The sequence below is a fragment of the Ovis canadensis genome, chromosome 22, assembly GCF_042477335.2.
Source record: "Ovis canadensis isolate MfBH-ARS-UI-01 breed Bighorn chromosome 22, ARS-UI_OviCan_v2, whole genome shotgun sequence".
In the NCBI taxonomy this organism is placed as follows: Eukaryota; Metazoa; Chordata; class Mammalia; order Artiodactyla; family Bovidae; genus Ovis; species Ovis canadensis.
In genome coordinates this window covers 49,563,808-49,586,287 of record NC_091266.1, presented here as the reverse complement: position 1 = coordinate 49,586,287, position 22,480 = coordinate 49,563,808, and the positions used below count along the sequence as shown (strand labels likewise).

General features: G+C 37.2%; 1 protein-coding gene across 1 annotated transcript in view; it reads right to left on the bottom strand.

The window, feature by feature from the left end:
* The window catches only part of NHLRC2 (NHL repeat containing 2), a 53,682-nt gene that overhangs the window by 29,850 nt on the left and 1,352 nt on the right, over positions 1–22,480 (bottom strand). Inside the window, exons 2-4 of the mRNA XM_069567641.1 lie at positions 16,854–17,006; positions 2,817–3,272; positions 359–480 (exon numbers count right to left, since the gene is read on the bottom strand). Coding sequence (XP_069423742.1) covers positions 359–480; positions 2,817–3,272; positions 16,854–17,006 — 731 coding nt within the window. The remainder of the gene's footprint in view (positions 1–358; positions 481–2,816; positions 3,273–16,853; positions 17,007–22,480) is intronic.

Below are 22,480 nucleotides of genomic sequence, written 5' to 3'. Positions count from 1 at the left end.
GGAGTGTTTGTTTGCTTTTTTCCTAGATTTGAGAAAATTTAACTGAAAAGGGACAAAGCATCACTTTACAAACTGATTAAGAAAACACCTCAAATTGAGGAGCCTTAGGGTGATTAGGCACATGAGTTTGAAATAAAGGATTAAAAAAAGGACTTGATTTGCCCTCTGTGACAAGATACTGACACACCGAAAAACAAGTTACGTAAGAATAAAGTTAAAGCAAGTACCTCTGAGAAAAACTGAATGAGGATGATCTGAAATATTCAAGCAACACCCTCTCATTTCAAATATTTATGTAGCAAGTATATATGTTTTTCTGATTAGAAGTACTAAAACTTTATTTAAAATGGAAAATTACCTTTCTTATAAGGTGATTTTCTGTATCTGCCACATATATGATATTATTCATTATGGCTACACCTTGTGGTGAGTTAAAACTTGACTCTGAAAAGATTCCATCTTTTCTTCCAGGGTTGGGTCCTAAAAGACAAAACAACCGTAAGAGAAAATTTTTCTTATCTCAAAGTAAAACAAACAAACAAAAACCCCCAAACAAAAACTTATATTTAAAGCTGGGATTTTAATATAAATGATACTTCTGCAGTCCACGGGGTCACAGAGACTCAGACATGACTGAGCCACTGAACAACAGCAACAACCTAAAAACTAAACTGCTTCCCAAGATACCTGTTTTTCTCAGGAATAAGTTTTGCAAGTGAAAGGACTTACTAGATAAGGGTTACTAGAACACTTCGGTAGTTTGTATCAGTAGAAATTAATTCAAAAGGCATCTATTACCTAGACTAGAAAGAATTAAAAATAATTTAAATCTTTCAGCATCTAGATGAATGATTCTTAACAATTTTGGAAGATAAACTCTTTTGATGATAACAGTGAAAATTATGAGCCGTTCCCTTACAAAAATACACATGCCCATTAAATGTCTGGAGAAGGAAATGGCAACCCACTCCAGTACTCTTGCCTGGAGGATCCCATGGATGGAGGAGCCTGGTAGGCTACAGTCCATGGGGTCGCTAAGAGTCGGTCACGACTGAGCGACTTCACTTTCACCTCTCACTTTCATGCATTGGAGAAGGAAATGGCAACCACTCTAGTGTTCTTGCCTAGAGTCCCAGTGACGGCGGAGCCTGGTGGGCTGCTGTCCATGGAGGTCGCACAGAGTCGGACACGACTGAAGCACCTTAGCAACAGCTTTAAATGTCACAATTTCAAGGGGTTCACAGGTCATGAGGATCATTCAAGCATTTCTTAATAGCCCATGAATCCCAACTTAACAGACTTGGTTTAAACCCCAGCTCTACTTAGCTGTTGATCCAGGCAAGTTCTGTGTGACAAACGTTTACAAAAGTTTCTCTTCTGTAAAACCGAACTAATAATATATCTAACTTATAGCACTGTTTACATTAATACAGGTAAAGTGCTCAGAATAATGCCAGGCATATTTTTTGTTTGTTATTATTAATAACACTATTATTGTTGATGATGAGACCTCTCTGAGGGAAAAAAGAGGGAGAATACTGTGGTCACTTCAGATTGGAGAGTACTATGTACTCTATAACCCCTTCGCATATATTCTTGAGCGACATTAGCAGAGTAAAAGATCTAGTAGGATGAGACCACTACCACCAAGAATCTTTTAAAGCACACCTGATCAGTATCTCCTGAGTGTATCTGACCACAAAATTCTCTTTTAATATCTGCAGAATAACTATAAATCTATCACAAGATAATAGTATTTCTAGAAACATGTTTGGAAAAGGCAGTTTGCTGCTGGTTTCTCTGTTTAACAAAGGAGAATATCCATCTAAACTATTTAAAAAATTTTAGAAGCTATTAAAAAAACTTTTAATTATTTAAATGTAACTTGCTATAACACATGTTTTTGAGTCACAATTCTCTGCCTGTTACAAATTAAAATACAAAGTTGCCAAAGCAAAATAAACAACACAGAACACACACATACTCTAACAGAAACAACAAATACCTTCAAGGGCTAAGGGAATATTATCTTGGCATAATAAGAACAGCCCCTTATGTACTAACAGTGCACATGTGACTAAGTGAAGACTGCAAGGAGATGAATTACTTTTCTCTTTGACTAATATTTTGTTGGATGTCATTTCAGCCTGGAGGAGCAGGATTAACAGTGTACTTAGTAGATTTTATTAATTATGTAAGATGTCAATAAGAGCCCTTTTTAGATACAGACCAGGGAGATACGGAAGAAAATGACCTATGCCTACATGATACTTTTATTTTGCCACAACCAAAGGCATTGGATTCAAAAGTATGCTTAAGTTCTTATGGAAGGAGACAAAGGTATAATGTTATACAAATCCTAGGTTATTTACTTTATAATCTAAGTCTCGAGTTCTTAGGGTATAATCTTGGTCTTAAAAAAGATATGGCTGTACTTTGATGGAAAGGGAAATATAATACTTCCATATAAAATGCCCCAAATCTAAAATGTATACAATATTTTCATAAGGTACAATCAAGTGGCAGTTTTTTGAAAAAACAAGATGGGATATACAGATATACTTGAAAATTATACAAAAGATTTCCACCTTTTGATCTTAATGGAATTTTTGGGGGGTAATTTTGGTTGTTTTTCAGGAAGTGAGAAGGCATTAATTCAGATACCCCACATTAATTAACAAAGTAATTTCTGATGAAGTTAACAGTGTATATTGCCCGTATATAGTTGTTTACAGATTTCCATTTTAATACCTCTCTGAATAATTTTCACATATGTAATGTAAAATACGTTATATTCCACAATCAGCAGACTTTACCTCCAATGCTGTGCTGAGTTTGTCCATTCTTCCAGACGACCAAAATTCTATGGTGTCCAGTGTCTGCTATTACCAATCTGTTAGACACATGGTCCACTGCTATTTTGCCAGGAAACAGCAGTGGTGAAGGTGGCAAGGAGTCTTTATAGAGCTTTATTCCAATTTTATTAGCTCTGATCTGCCCCCTGTCTTTGTAATACTTTAAAGCTATTGAAGTATATAAAAATAAGTTCTCTTTATGTCCTTCTCCAATCAAAGAAAACAACATGTTTCCACGGGGTCCGAGTATGATCAGAGTTGGCCAGCAGGAAACTTCTAGTTCTTGCCAAAGGCTGGCATCTACATCATTAACCACAGGGTGGGTGATGTTGTATCGAAGAACGGCACTCCTAAGGTTATCCAGGACTTTTTCATTTGGAAACTTAGCCGAGTGAACACCAACAATCAGAAGACCATCTAAATGCGAAAAATTAAAAGTTGAACATTATTAAGTATTAAAATTTGACTATCACCATCCATATATTAGGGTTAGGGTCATAAATAAGTATAAACAGATAAAAAAGAGAAAAGATAGGACTAAATTAGTACCTTCAACTGTATTTAAACTCATGAATAAAAAATTAACATTTATATCTAAATTCAATCTTGATAACTACATAAAAACCACGTGATCAAAATCATGTAGCAACTTTAAGTTTAAAACCCTGCGTCCTTTTTCTAGATAAAGCTTTAAAATAATTTATTTTATTAAAAAGACGTTGACATTTTGTAACCTTTTCCCACCTATTTTAAGCCCCTTTAAAATTCACAAAGACTATGATTGCTTTCTGCTGGTATTGATTGTCACATTATCTTCTTAAATTTTTCTCATCTAACTACATCATAGATTAACAGAATGAACAGGAACAAGATAAGGTCCTTGACTTATTTAAAATTCCTACTGTATAGCTCTTAGAACAGACCATATTATAGACAGCAGAATTGCTGAAAACTAAAAACAACCTATTTCTTTTACTTAATCAATACAGCATGTCAAGAAAATAATACAGAAAAAAAAGTATAAAGTTTTAGGCTAGATTCAGAGAAAAACTCAGTACTGACTACCAAAGTGATAGAGGTAATAATAGCCATGTAAATTAGAATCTCTCAACATATTCATTAAAAACTATACAAACCAGTATGAAGAAAAAATAAAACCACACAAATTGGGAGGTCTAAGTACCAGACAGGCCATCCTTCCATTACAACTAGTAACTCCAAATCAAAACACACACACAAACACATGCCTGATGACTGAGAATAGTAAACAAAGGCAGGCAGACTGTTAGAGAGGGGTCAGAACTTGGAAAAGCAAATTACAGGAGGGCGAGTTTTCAGCTGTATTTTGTTTCCCCTTTCACAGCTTTGCATTGAGAATGGGCCCCAGTGAGCCCGTGGAACAGTTTCAGAAGGTCTACTATACATGCAACAGGAATCTTAGAGAGGCGCTAGAGACTGGGGCAGGAAAAATACATAACACCAGAGCTTTCAAAATGTGACTAAAGATATAAATGCACAGAATTCAAGAAGGTCAGTATACTGTAAAGAAGGTAAACTAAAAGAAAACCATCCCTACACACATCATTAAGTTCTGAAAACCAAGGATTAAAGAAAAAACCCACAAACGTCTTGAAAGCAGCGGCAGAGAAAAAGACACAGTGATGAGGGACACCTTGAAGAACCAGGTAGAAGGGCAGTGGGGAGGAGTGGGAAGGCCTGTACACTTAAAATACACTGTATGCCAAATATGCAGCAATAAAGTTCTTAAAAAAACAGAATAAGCTCCCTGAAGTCACATTCTGGCTTTACTACTCGCTGAGTTACCTCGGGCATGGCACTAAATCTCTCTGTGTACCAGTTTTCTTATTTGTAAAATGGGAAAATGACAGTCAATAGCCTCACAGGTCAGCTTTGAGGATATAAAGACAATCTGTATAAGACATTTAGCATAGTACCTAGTACACTGCAAAACTGTAAAACCTCAACAAATGTGCACTATTATTATTTTTTTAAGTTATAAGTACAAAGATAACCAATAAAAGAGAACTATAACGTTTTCTATGTATCAAAAGAAATTAGTAATGTAAAATAGAAAAAAAGCATATGTTGAGAAACAACAAATAAAACATAATATACAAAATAACACATAACTATACATATAATACTTAAAAATAAATGTGAATGGGTTTAATTCATCTATTAAAAAGATTTGGACACATTCTGTACATCAGAGACACATCGAAAACAAAGTGAACCAGAAAAGCAAAAAATAAAGATATGGGAAAACATATGTGGGCAAATGAAAGGATAGGAACAGAAGAGTGTAATTCTGGTAAGCAGGATATATCTTGGGAGAAGGCAATGGCAACCACTCCAGTATTCTTGCCTAGAGAATCCCGTGGACAGAGGAGCCTGGTGGGCTGCTGTCCATGGGGTCACACAGAGTCGGACACGACTGAAGCACCTTAGCATGCATACACGCTTTGGAGAAAGAAATGGCAACCCACTCTAGTGTTCTTGCCTGGAGAATCCCAGGGACAGAGAAGCCTGGTGGACTGCTGTCTATGGGGTCGCACAGAGTCGGACACGACTGAAATGACTTAGCAGCAGCAGTAGGATATCTCTGACAAGGTAGATGTCAATCCTCACAGCATTAAACAAAGGAAGAAATTTTTTCACGTGAAAAGCGTTTACAACAAAGATAAAACAACTAGGAAGACCCCCAAGCAATGAAGGAAGCAACTTGATAAAGCAGAGACACTCTGATAATAAAAAATAGACTTTCCTCTCAAGTGTACATGGGATATTTATAAATACTGATCACAAAGAAAGGATTATAAAGGTTACGTTCTAAACCACAATACAGTAAAACTGGTATTATTAACAAAAAAATTGTCTTTTGTTTCACAGAAACTCCACTCTTCTGGCATGTTTCTCCTTTACTCCTACACCAATGCCACTTACAACACTGCCGACACCAGATGGGTGGGTGTTTCCCCCACACTAGGCAACGGTTTGCGACAACTTTTGGGTGTTCTCAATTCTAACACAGGGACAGTCACTCACAAGCCTGCCCTCCCACTTCTGATGACAACAGCAAGTCACAGGTCCCCAAGCTACCCACACTTCTGTTCAACTTGGCTACAAATCAGATTTCCATGACCCTTCCCTTGGATTAGATTATTTGCTACAATAAGGGAATCCAGAGAAACACTTATGCTTTACTGGTTTATTGTACAAGAGTATGATAAAACATACAGCCAAACATCCGGATGGAGGAGTGAACACAAGGCGAGGTACGTGGGAAGGGGTATAGAGCTTCCACGTGCACTCCCAGCCTGCCACTACCCCAGCTGTGTTCACCAACTTAAGTTCTTTGAGCTCTATACCCTTGGAAATTTTAAAAAGGCTTCATCACAGAGGCATGGTCCATCATTAACTCCATTTCCAGCCTCTTCCCCTCTCTGGAGAAGAGGGATGGGAGGTGGGGGGGTAGGGGCCTGAACTAATCAAGCTTCTAATCATGGCCAGGAAAAGAAAATAAATCAAAAGAAAGTAAGTAATAAAGATAAACAAGAAATTTAGGAGACACAAAATTTTTTTTTTAATTCAGCATTCACTCCTGACAAAAAAATATAAAAAACTGAAAAACCGAAAATAGGAACTGATGGGTATTTTCTTTCAGTGGGAAAGTTAACCTTAATCACATTTATTGATGTGGTTTGTTGATCAAACCTTTTGTATTTCTCTATACTGTAATTACTGTATATTATGTTACAGTGTGTTTTCTCTATTTGGTGTGCCCATTTTTCCTTCTTTTTTAAGATTTTTTGGGGATTTTAGGAAGGTCTGTATTTTTGTTCCAGTGGCTATTTTCTAGTAATATTTTTTATCATATTATAAAAGTATTAACTCCCATTTTTATAATCTTTTATGATCTGGTCTATCATCTTTAAACGGTATCTTTTAACTGATTACCTATACAATTATCAGTAGTCTGTTTCCCCACTTTGCCTTTTATTTCCATTTTTCTTTATTTGCATTCTTTCTAATTCTGTCAGAATATATGATTTTATATTATTCTTCATCTCTTGGGTTGTATTCTGCTGATTTAGCTAGGTTGGAACTCTTCCAGCAGTCGTATTCCTTGTCTAGTTCTGACTTATCCTGGACCACGAGATATTTTGTGAGAGAACCGGAAGGTGTAAAAGGCAGCAGCAGCCCGATCCTCTCTGTGGGAAGGCTGGTGCAGGGCACCAGGCACCAGGGCACCAGTGTACACACTCTCCTCCTCTGCGGGCTCACCCGGAGGGCTGTGGGGGAGCGGCGGGGCACCCAGCAGCTGCACCAGCTTTAGCCAGATCTCCTCCCTCGGCGTGTCCAACTCCTGGGCCAGGTTGAGCTGTTAGCTCCGTGATGAAGTGAACAAACATATTCTGCTGGCCAACTCATTACTTATGCTGCACGCTTACATGGGCTCCAGCTCATCCTTAAGGGGATTCCAGTTTAGGCATTAGGTTGTAGTTTGCCCTTCTTCTCCCCTCCTTCAGATCCATCTTTCCTTTTCAACTGCCTGACCTCCTGACTTCGGGTAGAGCCATCAGACATACAGGCAACAGCTACAGGTAGACTAACTTATCAGCACAAAATGTATCCACAAGATTATTCACTGTTTGGGACTGCTAAATATTAGAAACAATGTATCAGCCTGGTGCTGCAGTCCCTGGGGTCGCAAGGAATCAGACACAACTTAGCCAGTGAACAACAAGGGTCACTACACAGGACAGGAGAGTAGCTGAATAAATTATGGCACATGCGCGTGCGTGCGCACACGCACACACTACTACGCAGCTATTGAAAATAACCGGGAAGTTTTCTATAAATTTATATGGAGTGACTGCCAGGAAAACTTACATGATAAAAAGTAAAGTGCATAAAAATGTCAATGGCATGTCACTTAAAATAATATAAAATATTAAAAAAAGAAATTTAAAAAAGAAAAAGAACAGGACAAAAAGAATGAGAAGGTAAGAATAAGCAGGAGAGATGGGTGGATGGAACTATATTTTCTGTGTGGTTCTGACTTTCGGATCAAGTTATAATTCTTCACGAAATAGTGAAAGTGTTAGTCACTCAGTCGTGTCCAACTCTTTGTGACTCCATGAACTGTAGCCTCCCAGGCTCCTCTGTCCATGGGGTTCTCCAAGCAAGAATACTGGAGAGGGTAGCCATTCCCTTTTCCAAGGAATCTTCCTGACTTGGGGCTCCTGCATTGCAGGCAGATTCTTTGCTGTCTAAGCCACCAGGGAAGCCCATAGTTTTGCATACTGAAAACCAAACAATATCAAACAAAAATGGGGGAAGGGGGGCTAAAAATACAAATAAAAACAAATGAATCTAGCTGTACTTCAAATTAATAACATAATCTCATGGGGGTGGGGAGTGGGAGGAACTAATTTAAATAATTTTAAAATTTAGTTGAAAGGGACTGGAAGCAAAGACACCCCAGTAGCAACAAGCACATCTAGTGTCCAGATCTTATTTTCTCAAAATCATTCTCAATATTCAATACTCAAAGGAATCAGAGGCTCCTTGGAAAAATGGCTGATTCAGAGATGGGGCTGGGAAAGTACAAGACGAACCTGGAAACATTTTGTTATTGACAAGAAGTGCTCAGAGAATGATTAAGGACAAAAGGACACAGGTGATAGAATAGCTTGAAGATGATCCTATTAGTCAAATAGGAAAACTGTGAAAATCAAAATAAATAATGACAGTGATGCTTTATAAAAACAAATAAGAATTCATGAGTTGAGTCCAAATATATTATATATCATATATATATTACATGAGATGGTTGGATGGCATCACCAACCTAAGGACCTCTCAAAGGACCTAAGTTTGAACAAGCTCAAGGAGAGGGTGAAGGACAGGGAAGCCTGGCATGCTGTAGTCCATGGGGTCGCAAAGAGTCAGACACGACTGAGCAACTGAAATGATATTATATTACTTCAAAATATGTATTTTTTTTTCTTCTGATCAATATACCCCAATACTTCTTCAAAAAAGTGATGAGTCAGGGTGAGATTCGAAAGACGAGAAGATGTTAACTGTGTTAAGAGAGCAATGAAGGAGATTCCAGGGAGAGAAAGTAACACACACGAAAGAGCCTGAAGGTCAGTGACTAAGCACACGGAACAAAGGGGCGCACTGGACAAAATGAGAATAAACCTACAGACAGAGACAAATCTCGTGAGTCGTATTAAGGACTGAGATCTTCATTCTTAAAAACAACGGAAGTCAGATGAAGAAAGAAGTGCAAGTCTCAAAGGTACTTCAAACTAAGCTCATGAACGTCCCCTCCAAACTTGTCCTTTCTACGGCATTTCCTGTCACAGAACGGCTCCACCATCTGTCCAATTATACAAGCCAGAAAACTACCTAGGATACCTCCGGCATGACCAACCAGCTCTCTATCATCACCCAACGTTAAGCCACGATTTTATTACCTAAAACCGACTTCAAGCTATCATCATGTCTCAGGGGGAACACAACCGCCTTGTCACAGGTCCACTCTTCACTAATTAACAGTTACCCGCCCAGGAGAGGAATGGATCTTCACAAAACACAAATCTGATCACATCACCCTCTGGCAGAAAACCCTCCATGGGCGTTCCATTGTTCTACACACAAAAACCACATGTCTTGTCCTCAGCAAGTTCTTCCACATCCGCCTCTCCCTCTCTCAGTGCTATAGCAACCAGGACTTTCTGCACCTCAAGAATATCATTCGTTATTTCTCTTACTTTAAAGCTTTGCTACAGAGCGTCTCTACGTCTGGAATGCTCTCACCTAGTAAAGTCATACCTGTCTTTCCGATCTCAAGCTCCATTTTTTCTCTTGGCTTTCTTGTTTTTGTGAGGTACATGCGTCCTTTTGAATTACAGCTTTCTCAGGGTATGTGCCCAGCAGTGGGACTGCTAGGTCATATGGCAGTTCTATTTTTAGTGTTTTAAGGAATCTCCATACTATACATAGCTAGTAAGATAGATAGATAGCAGGGATCTGGTAGCTAGATATCTAGCTACTATAGATAGCACAGAAGCTCAGCTGGGTATTCTATGATGACCTAGATGGGTGGGTTTGGGAGTCCGGGAAAGGAGATCCAAGACAGAGGGGATATATGGTTGATTCACGTCACTGTACAGAAGAAACTAAACAACACATTGTAAAGCAAATATACTCCAATAAAAAAGAAAAAACTTTCTATTCTTCCAGATTACTGTAATTTCCTTCTTAGCACTAATGAGAAATTATAAAAATATTTATGTAGTTATTTAACTTTTCTCCTTGTTAGACTGTAATTCCTATTAATTAGGGACCATACACTGTTTTATTATTTACCAACACAATGCCTAGTACAAAGTAGGTAATGAATGGACAGGGTATAAATGCTAAAGAAACTTTTATGTGTGCAATAAGCCATATTATATTGACAAAAGAGGATATCTATATTGATCTATATACAAGAACAACTGCCAAATAACTGCTTCTAATTTTTTTCAGTGTCAACAACCTTGAAGTACATATACAGAGATTTTTCTTAAAATATTTCGCTTGTTCTGTTAATCATACACAAAAAATAAAACAGGACGTAAAAGACTCTTCCCTTTTGGATTTTTTGCCATCACATGGATCAAAACTACTGCATTTAAAATAAAATATGGAAGGAAGAAAAGGAAGAGAGGGAAAAGGAAGAAAGTGAGAAGAGAGAGGAAGAAGAAAGGGAAAAAAGGAAGGTGAAACCAAATAGAGAGTAACAGCTTCTAAAATGTTAGAAATAAATTTAAGTTTTTAACTCATCATTGACTGGAGGATTTTCGCAGAAGCAGTCAATAATGTGTTAGGACTTTAAAAAAACTTTTAAGGTCTTATTTTTGTGAAATGTACAGATATACAGATTACAAGTATATATAGTAGTATATATATATATATGTGTGCGTGTTCAGTTACTCAGCTACGTCTGACTCTGCAACCGCATGAACTGTATTCCACAAGGCTCCTCCGTCCATGGAATTTTCCAGGCAAGAATACTGGAGTGGGTTGCCATTTCCTATTCCAGGGGATCTTCCTGACCCAGGAATCAAACCCGTATCACTTGTGCCTCCTGTATTGGTGGGCAGATTCTTTACCACTGCACTGAAAAGCCTCATATATTATATAGTATACAGCAGACAGTAAAGTTTGATCACAGGCAGTATAATAACTTAGTTCAATGCAAAAACTAAAAATAATGGGGAGTTTTACTGTTACAAAAACTGTAAACGGACACATCTTGAGATCTAGGCAAGAAAGGATCCAATGGAGCAGGAAATAGCAACCCACTCCAGTATTCTTGCCTGGGAAATTCCATGGAGAGGAGCCTGGCAGGCTGTAGTCCACGGGGCCGCAAAAAGTCGGACACAACTTAGCGACTGAGAATGCATACTCAAGAAAGGATGAAGGCAGACAAGGGAGGTTAGAAGACCCTGAGGGAAAGCAAGAAAGGTGTGGAGAGAGAGGATTTTAGGTTTTATAACAAGAGCACTGAAAACATGAGGTAAAAAAAAAAAAATCACAATCACTGACTACTAAATTAAAGCAGAGGCCAGGAGCAAATTTGTATGTTTTTTAAATTTCAAAAACTGACATGTCCCTGTGTCCACATTAAACACTCTGAAAGTTTACCATAAATTGGCCAATATTTTCATCATACTTTAGGAACAAAGAATAATAAACATATGGGCTGCTGCAAAAAGAAAATATGAAGTGTGTACAAAAAAAGAGTTAACAGCAGGCCCCACTGCTATTCTCTCAAAGGTCTGCTTACAGGGCTGGTCCTTGCCGGGATTTTGGGAGTGTTCCCATCATTCCCAGAACTGATAAGAGTGGCACACAAGACCTAAACTGTTTGTACAAACACTATGGTTTATGGTGAACACTTGCTTTCCTTCTGGGAGTTTGGAAATTTGGTACATGGCGCCAGGCAGAAGATGCCTCTGTGGCCAGCCCCCAACAAAAACCTCGGGTGCTGTCTCTAATGACCTTCCCTGGTTGGCAACATCTCAAACTTATCCTAACAACTCCTTGCTGGGGGAATTAAGCGTACCTTATGTGATTCCATCAAGAGGCGACTCTGGAAACTTGCTCCTGGTCTCCCCTGGACTCAGCCGCATGTGTCTTCTCCCTTAGCTGATTTTGCTTTGTATTCTTTTGTTGTAAAAAACTGTAGCCACGAGGAGTACAACTGCATGCTGAGTCCTATGAGTCCTCCTAAAGAATTGACCTGGGGGTGGTTTTGGGAACCCTGACAGAGTAAACTCATCAAATAATGACTCATTAAAAGTTTCATTTCCCAAAGAAGACATACAGATGGCTACTCTGTTCTTGTTGTTTTCCAGTGTTTGGTGGTATTCCAACTGACTCCTTGTGACCTCATGGACTGTAGCACGCCAGACTCCCCCATCCTTCACCATCTCCTGGAGTTTGCTCAAACTCATGTCCATTGAGTCGGTGATGCCATCCATCTCATCCCCTGCCACCCTCTTCTCCTCCTGTCTTCAATATTTTCCCCCTGCCGAGCATCAGGGTCTTTTCTAATGAGTCAGCTTTTCACATCAGGTGGCCAAAGTATTGGCGCTTCAGCATCAGTCCTTCCAATGAATATTCAGGATTGATTTCCTTTAGGAGTGACTGGTTTGATCTCCTTGCAGTCCAAGGGACTTTCAAGATGGCTAACAGACACATGAAAAGATGCTCAGCATCGCTCATTATTAGAGAAATGCATATCAAAACTATAATGAAGTATCACTTCACACCGGTCAGAATAGCCATCATCAAAAAGTCTACAAACAATAAATGCTGGAGGCAGTGTGGAGAAAAGGGAACCCTCTTGCACTGTTGGTAGGAAAGAAAACTGATATAGCCACAGTGGAGAACAGTATGGAGATTCCTTTAAAAACTAGGAATAAAACTACCATATAACCCAGCAATCCCACTACTGGGCATATACCCTGAGGGAACTTAATTGAAAATGACACATGTACCCCAGTGTTCACTGCAACAGTATTTACAATGCTAGGACATGAAAGCAACCTAGCTGTTGATTGACAAATGAATGGATAAAGAGGTTGTGTTACATACACACAGTGGAATATTACTCAGCTATAAAAAGGAATGCATTTGAGTCGGTTCTAATGAGGTGGACGGACCTAGAGCCTATTATACAAAATGAAGTCAGAAAGAAAAAAGCAAATCTTGTATATTAACACATATACATGGAATCTAGAATGATGGTACTGATGAAGCTATCTGCAGGCCAACAATGGAGATGTAGATATAGAGAACAGACTTATGGACATAGTCGGGGAAGGAGAGGGTGGGATGAATGGAGAGAGCAGCATGGAGATATACATATTACCATATGTAAAACAGGCAGGCATTGGGGATTCGTTCTATGACTCAGGAAGCTCAAACTGGTGCTCTGTGACAACCTAGAGGGGTGGGGTAGGAGGTGGGAGGGAGGTTTAACAGGGAGGGGACGTGTGTATAACTATGGCTGATTCATGTTGATATATGGCAAAAACCAACACAATATTATAAGCAATTATCCTTCAACTAAAAATAAATTTTTTTAAAGTTTACTTTCACTGTAAAATCAGAAATATATTCTTCTAATGTTTAAAAAGTATGAAACAGAAAAATAGCATATACTACATAATAAGAATACCAGTGGTTACTCAGAAGTATTATGGAATTTAGATTTTTAGAGTCTGATTTAACTATATATTAACATTCACCTAGTAAGCACATTTAAAAGTATGCCAAATTTTCCTACCAGATGTTTTCTTATAAAATCAGTGCTTTTCCTTAGATAGCCACTGTGCTAAATTTGCATGTTATATAAAAATATGCTATTAACATATCCAGTATAAAGAGGTTAAAAAAAAACTAGAAACCCTCAAGGAGAAAAGGGAAAAAAACCAGAGGTACCTGTCAATGTAATACAAATATATGCTAACTCATTACAAATTAATAACAAGCTCAGGGCCCAGCTACATTCTTAAAAACTATTTGAACATCAGAACCATTCGCTACTATTAAGTATCTTTACTTTTGCTTTAGATCTTTGACATTTATAATTTCTTGTATGCTACTGTGAAAGTGATACTGGTCACCATTACAAACCTGATTCTAAAAGCTGTTTTAAAGAGGAAGGAGACTAAGTATTAAATTGGCCCTCTTTCAGAGTGTTTTTAAATTAAAATCCACTTACTTACTCAGCTGAGCATTTCTGGCTTACTGATAAACGAACTCAAATTCCATGAAATAAAAACAGGCTACTGAATGCCTCTTCAAGGACATAAATAACATGGCTGCAGATACATTCATAAATATATCAGATAGTACTGAGATAAGACACAGCAGCGTGATTAATTAGGAGACTAGAATTAACATCTATAAATAACAAGAACCTACTATAAAACACAGCAAATTCTACTCAATATTCTGTAATAACAATCTATATGAGAAAGGAATCTGAAAAAGGATATATATATACCTGTGTGTGTGTACAGCTGATTCACTTTGCTGTACCTGAAACTAACACAATGTTGTAAATCAACTATATTCCAATAATTTTTTAAAAGACTCTTAGCAGCAAGAAAGCAAATTAATTTAGTGCCAGCTTATTGAACTTTCATATGATAATTCTGATTATGCCTGCTTTTGTGAATATGAATTGAACTTATCTTCTAAGCAATATAAAATTCTAAGTTACCAGAATTTTAATACAGTAGCATATTACTGAAGCATTGTTTCTTTGAAATTACAATGTTGAAACCAGTTACAAAGTATTTTACTTTTCAGAAGTGTATTTATATGCAAAAATTGTTATTATTTTTTGTCACAATGTGTTTTAAAATATTTTCAGTAAACTGGTAAAGAGATTATAAGGATCCATTCTAAGAAGCCACAGAATTTGCTTCAGATAAAGGTTAAACAACTGAGTTAACCTAAGAGTTTATTAGCAGTGATATGAAGCAGGAAATGGTTAACTTCGGGATTCTTAACCCAGTCTGTAAATACCATCCTGAAACACAAATCATATTGTCATTTTCCTATTATGCAAATAAAACAACCTCAAACGTCTCTGTATTTTCAATGGATGAAAAAGCATATTAACTTAACTATTAAGAAGGTTATACAAAGCTCTTCATAGTGAGTCTGAACCTAATCTACCTTCCTCTCCTTTCACTTTTCTAAGAAGCCCCTGTAGTCTTGCCACAGTAAACTATTTTTCACTCCCCAAATCTACTCCTTCCATTTGGTATCTAAGAGAGATGAAAATGTTTGCAATTTCCTAGGAGGATTGTAAGTAAAGCATTTCATGGACATTTCTAATCTTCGACTATATGAATAGAGTATCATGTTTAATTGTTTTATTGTAAAACTTGCTAATTTGAGTAAATGGATCAGGGGAATTAACTGCCTCTTATATTAGCTATAAATCTAACTTAAATAATTTTTAAGATGCCTAATCTTTTTCTTTTAAAATTTTTATAAAAGCATTTTATATACAGGTAACCATATAGCAAAAATTCAAACAGAAATATAAAATGTAAAACAAGTCTTCCTCCTTCAACTTTAGTCCTTCTTTGCTTCCTTGCTTGTTTACCTGTCATTTCCTCAGCCAGGAGTGTCCCTCCTGCCCCCGTCATTTTCAGCTACACTTCTGCTCATTTTCAAGTTTCAACCTAATTGTCTCCTCTGAGAAACATCTTCCAAAGCTTTTAGGCAAAGTGAGTCACTCCTTTCCCCACTGCTTTAATTCAACTTTGTTATATATTTCCTTAGCAGTTCGAGTGTCCTGCACATAATACATACTCAATAAATACATTTATTACATGGACCTGAACAAGACACACAAGCATCTAAAACCTAGGAGACAATGAAATACTCTTATTTCTTAAATATGGATGAATTTTTTAAAACATGATTTAATTATTGGGAATATGTGGGTTTTTGATAAATCTCATTAACAGGCAATTCCAATATAGTCTATTCCAAATTAAAAACATCAGAAGTTTCACTTGCACTGAAGATTTTATTCAACATTTCCTTTTTTTTTTTTTTACAACTAAGTTTCCAGATACCCTTCATTTTTGTACATGCATACTCTATTCTCATTTTTACTCTCACAAGATCAGTGACCACTTTTTAGTCACTGCAAAGAGGACAGCTTCAACTAATTTAAGCCTAATCAAATGGAGCCTTTATTTCATTTACTCCACATGTTCTCTTTTTATAGAAAGAAGTAAACAAGAAACAAAATCTGAAAAATGTCAAAGTTTTACAGAAAATACTTAGCATAATCTCCTGTTAAAATTTCAAAATTTGTAATACCATAAAAAAGGATTTCCTAGTGTGCTCTGGAAAGCCTTAACCTTTATAAATAAATAAAGCAGGGTCAAAGAAAAAGTATCTGTTATAATATTCTGCCTTCTAAAATATTAGTAGTAGTTTTAGGTCATTTGAAATTAAAAGAAGCCTAGTTATATTTCCTAAAAAGAACTTTAAACCTTTTTATCATAGTGAGAAAAGTATAAAATTAGTCATGCATTTTATTTTCTCTTTTTTTCATGGAACAAATTTAGGTAAGTCCAGATGTACAAAATAACGTTTTTAAAATACTTGATAATGAAAAAAGAAAACTATATCCTTATTTTTAAAGAAAAATCATATACTAAATGCTGGTTCTTTAGGAAAGCAAACCATTATCACTAAGCTTAACTCTTCACAAAAAGGTACATGGAGTCCTTAATTCACAGATTAGAAATTACTTTCAGAATCACTGAAGTCTTGCCAAATGTTCATTCTCCTATGAGCAAAATGAGTCAGCCACTCTCCAGTGACTATGCCAGGACAGTCTGTTAGAAACCAATTAAAAAGAGCAGATACCTTTATCAGAGTATGTGTGTTCTAATGCATGAAGATCAGGCAACAGGTGAATACAGTTTATGCAGCAGTAGGTGAAGAAATCAAGGACGACCACTTTTCCACATAGATCCTTATAGACAGAAATAGGTTCTTCCGTATTCAGCCATTCTAATCCTGAAATTTACACAAAATAAATAATGATTAAAGGAAACAGTGAAGATAATTTATCTAAAACTTTCCATTAAAATGTGAACCATTATCATTTTTAAGAAAAGATGGGGGGACAGGAAGGGAGAGGGGAGTTAATACATAGATAGCTACTATTATGAGGCAGTCTGTAAATACAGTTAAGAAAAAGCTACTAAATTCTCTCAGAAATAGCACATTAGTCTGTGTGTGAAAGGAAGATCAACATATTTGGGCAAAATATAGGGAGGAAGAATCAATATTAAAAGGACTTAAGTACATGATTAGGTACAAATGAGCTATTGAAAATCAACCTTAAGAATAGAATAAATATCAAAAAGGAACAGTGTTAAACTTTAAGGATAAACATGCTGTTGTGAAGTCCTTCAGTCATGTCCAACTCCTTGTGACCCCACGGACTGTAGTACATCAGGCTTCCCTGTCCTTCACCATCTCCCAGAGTTTGCTCAAACTCGTGTCTATTGAGTCGTTGATGCCATCCAAAAGTCTCGTCCTTTGTCGTACCCTTCTCCTCCTGCCTTCTATCTCTCCTAACATCAGTGTCTTTTCCAATGAGTCGGCTCTTCGCATCAGGTGACCAAAGTATTGGAGCTTCAGCTTTAGCATCAGTCCTTCCAATGAATATTCAGGGTTGATTTCCTTTAGGATCAACTGGTTTGATCTCCTTGTTGCCAGGGGACTCTCAAGAGTCTTCTCCAACACCACAGTTCAAAAGCATCAATCCTTAGGCACTCAGCCTTCTTTATGATTCAGCTATCATATCTGTACATGACTACTGGAAAAACCATAGCTTTGACTATATGGACCTTTGTTAGCAAAGGATAAACATATAAAATACCTAAGCCAATTTCATAAGAGAAAGAGCTAAAATGCTCTGGATTCAAATGAGACCTTAAATACAAAATATTTTAAATGAAAAGCTAAGCAAAACACAGTTTAAGATTTCATGAAAGCAATATTAATATCAATGAAGAGCATGTTCCCTTCTCTCCAAAGAAAAGAAAAATAAAATCTCATTAATCTATGCTTTCATAAATCAGAATTTATAATTACTAGACCATGATTTACAACTTTACACACTATGAAGAAAAATTTTGTCAAACAAAAGTAGATTAGAAGTGCAGCATCTCTGTTACCAATTTAAGAAACAAAGATAATGAGTTTGTTGCTTAAAAAAAAATGAGTTTGTTGCTTATAAGTAAATAAATGTACCTACTAAAACCATTAATTATACCTTGAAGCTTGGAAATAAATAATTTATAGAAACTGAAAACCAAAGTTGGGTGGAACAAGTGAATAATAACAGTTAACAACTAATAACAGCAACTGGAGTTACTCAAAACAAAATTTAAAAAAAAAAAAAAAACAACCCTGCAAATCAAACTAGTATTTCTGTCAATAGTCCAACCTAGTGAGGTTTTGGTTTCCCTGGTGGCTCAGACAGTAAATAATCTGCCTGCAACGTAGGAGACCTGCGTTTGATTCCTGGGTTGGGAAGATCCCCTGGAGGAGGGCATGGCAACCCACTCTAATATTCTTGTCTGGAGAATCCCCATGGACAGAGAAGCCCGGTGGGCTACAGTCTACAGGGTCACAAAGAGTCAAACACAACTGAAAGACTAAGCACAACAGTGAGGTTTCAGAGTACAGTAAGGTCTTAATTATCCACTTTAATAAAGTGTTAATTATATACCTGATTATATATCAAATTATATATCAAATGACCATATAAAACTTCAAACTAATTGATGTGTATTTCATAGTCCCTAATTTTAAAATATTTATGAGTCTCAAATATATTTTTTATAAATAATCAGCGATTTAGATTAGGGAAGTAGGGAAAGTATTATTATATATGTCAGTTATTGTGCTAGGTGCTTAGCAGACTTAATAATAATAATGCATTTTATAATAAAAATAACAATGAATACAATTTTAAAAGCTGCTAACATTTAGTGAGCTCTCATATGAAGTAAGAACTTTAGCTATATTACTTCCAAACTGCATAATAAACCTGAAAAGTAAATACTGGTTCCATTTTATAAGTGAGGAAAGTAAGGCTTGGAGAAGTTAAGTAACTTGCTCAAGATCATATAACTAACAAATGGAATAACTGGGATTTAATTCCAGGTCTGTCTGAATCCTTCATTTATATCATGCTGCTTCCCATAAAACATGTTTCTTTTAAGAAATGAACAAAGCAAAGTGTTTTTGAGAGAGTTATGACTCTTCATTACCATAATTGATAAACCAAGAAAAAACTCATATCCAGTAATCTGTCCTCAGTAATTATGTTAAAAACAAAGACTGAGTATTTTGTTATTATATTATGTATGAGTCATGGAGATCAAATCTCATGGTAATAAAATACACTCATTGTAAATACCAACAAGAAAATAAAAGCACTGGGCAAAAGCCTAGCTGCTGGCATGCTGGTTTATGACAGTGTACTATATATAGCTGATTTTGGTACTAACAACTTGGTGATGTCTATTCATACAATCATGTCTTGTGTTGTTGGAAAAAGGTGTTTGTTATGATTGCTGTGTTCTCTTGACAAAAGTTTGTTAGCTTTTGCCCTAATTCATTTTGTATTCCAAAGCCAAACTTATCTGTTACTCCAGGTATCTCTTGACTTCCTACTTTTGCATTCCAATCCCTTACGATGAAAAAGACATCTTTTTAAAATTTTATTTCTAGGTCTTGTGGGTCTTCATAGAATCGGTCAACTTCATCTTCTTTGGCATAAGTGTTTGGGGCCTAGACATGTATTACTGTGATGTTGAATGGCTTGCCTTGGAAACAAGCCAGTATCATTCTGTCATTTTTGAGACTGCACTCAAGTACTGCATTTCGGACTCTTGTTGACTATGAGGGCTACCCCATTTCTTCTAAGAGATTCTTGCCCACAGTGGCAGATATAATGGTCATCTGAATTAAATTCACCCATTCCGGTCCATTTTAGTTCACTGATTCCTAAAATGTTGATGTTCATTCACTCTTGCCATCTCCTGGAGTTTGCCCACTTCCAATTTACCTTCATTCATGGGCCTAACATTCCAGGTTCCTATGCAATATTGTTCTTTACAGCACCAGACTTTACTTCCACCACCAGAGAAGTCCACAACTGAGTGCTGTTTTCACTTTGGCTCAGCGGCTTTATTCTTTCTGGAACTATTAGTAATTGCCCTCTGCTATTTCCTAGTAGCATAGTAGACACCTTCTGACAGGGGTTGCAGGGGGGGAGGGGGGGCCGGTGTCATCTTCCAGTGTCAAATCTTTTTGCTTTTTCATACTGTTCATGTTCATTGGGAAAACCACGATGATGTGGTCACTCACCTAGAGCCAGACATCTTGGAGTGTGAAGTCGAGTGGGCCTTAGGAAGCATTACTACAAACAAAGCTAGTGGAGGTGATAGAATTCCAGCTAAGCCACTTAAAATTCTAGAAGATGATGCTATTAAAGTGCTGTACTCAATACGTCAGCAAATTTGGAAACTCAGTAGTGGCCACAGGACTGGAAAAGAACAGTTTTCATTCCAACTCCAAAGAAGAGCAGTGGTAAAGAATGTTCAAACTACCATACAATTGTACATGAACCAAGAACTTCCACATGTACAAACACAGTTAGAAAAGGCAGAGGAACCAGAGATCAAATTGCTAATCAAATTGTTGGATTGTAGAGAAAGCAAGGGAATTCCAGAAAAACATGTACTTCTGCTTCGTTGACTATGTGAAAGTCTTTGATTATGTGGATCAAAACAAACTGTGGAAAATTCTTAAAGAGACGGGAATACTAGACCACCTTACCTGTCTCCTGAGAAACCTCTATGTAGGTCAAGAAGCAACAGTTAGAACCTTATATGGAACAACTGATGGGTTCAAAATCAGGAAAAGAGTGTGACAAGACTGTATACTCTCATCCTGTTTACGTATCTTATATGCAGAGTACATCTTTTCAAATGCTGGGCTGGATGAAGCACAAGCTGGAATCAAGACTGCTCAGAGAAGTACCAACCTCAGATACGCAGGTGATAACACTCTAAAGGCAGAAAATGAAGAGGAATTAAAGAGTCTCTTGATGAGGGTGAAAAAGAAGAGTGAAAAAGTTGGCCTAAAACTCAATATTCAGAAAACTAACATCATGGCATCCAGGCCCATCACTTTATGGCAAATAGAAGGGGGGAAAGTGGAAGCAGTGACAGATTTTCTTTTCTTGGTCTCCAAAATCACTGCGGAGAGTGACTGAAGCCATGAAATTTAAAGATGCAGGCTCCCTGGAAGGAATGCTATGACAAACCTAGACAGTGTATTAAAAGCAAAGACATCACTTTGCCAACAAAGGTCTGTACAGACAAAGCTATGGTTTTTCCAGTACTCAAGTATGGATGTGAGAGCTGAACCATAAAGAAGGCTAAGAGAATTGATGTTTCAGAACTGTGGTGCTGTAGAAGACCCTTTTTTTTTTTAATTTTTATTTTTACTTTATTTTGCTTTACAATACTGTATTGGTTTTGCCATACATTGACATGAATCAGCCATGGGTGTACATGAGTTCCCAATCCTGAACCTCCCTCCCACCCCATATCATCTCTCTGGATCATCCCCGTGCACCAGCCCCAAGCATCCTGTATCCTGTATCGAACACAGAGACCCTTGGACTGCAAAGAGATCAAACCAGTCAGTCCTAAAGGAAATCAACCATGAATATTCATTGGGAGGACTGATACTGAAACTGAAGCTCCAATACTTTGGCCATCTGATGCGAAAAGCTGACTCGTTACAAAAGACCCTGATGCTGGGAAAGACTGAAGGCAAAAGGAGAAGCAGGTGGTAGAAGATGAGATGGTTAGATAGCATCACCAACTCAACAGTTATGAGTCTGAGCAAACTCAGGAGATAGTGAAGGACAGGGAAGCCTGGCATGCTGCAGTTCATAGGGTCGCAAAGAGTTGGACAAGAATTAGCAACCAAAGAACAACACGTATATAAACTTTTAAAGTTTCTTGGATAGGATAAGCACTAATGCACCCAATTCTTTAGACAGAATTCTACAATAATTCAAGTCCAGTATAGGATTAATAACAGAAAAAAATAAGCACTTCTGAAGGCCAGAGCAAAAGGCTTGGAAGGACACGGGGCTGTCATCAGGCACAGGGTTCCAACAGACCTCCCATGAGACACTGAACCCTGCCACAGCCAACCAATTAACTATACATGTGGTTTCAGTGTCATGCCAGGAGACACGCCAACACCACCAGGCAAAACAATGCCAGGCCCAACCAAAGAAGGTAACGTTCAGTTTCGTTTATCATAGCAAGATGAGCTTCACAAATAGCACTGCTGGGAATATCAGTTCTCTCATGCTCCAAACATTGACAGCAACAGGATTCAAACCTGGAGATGGGCCATAATTGATTCAGGTTTTTAAAATGACAAGT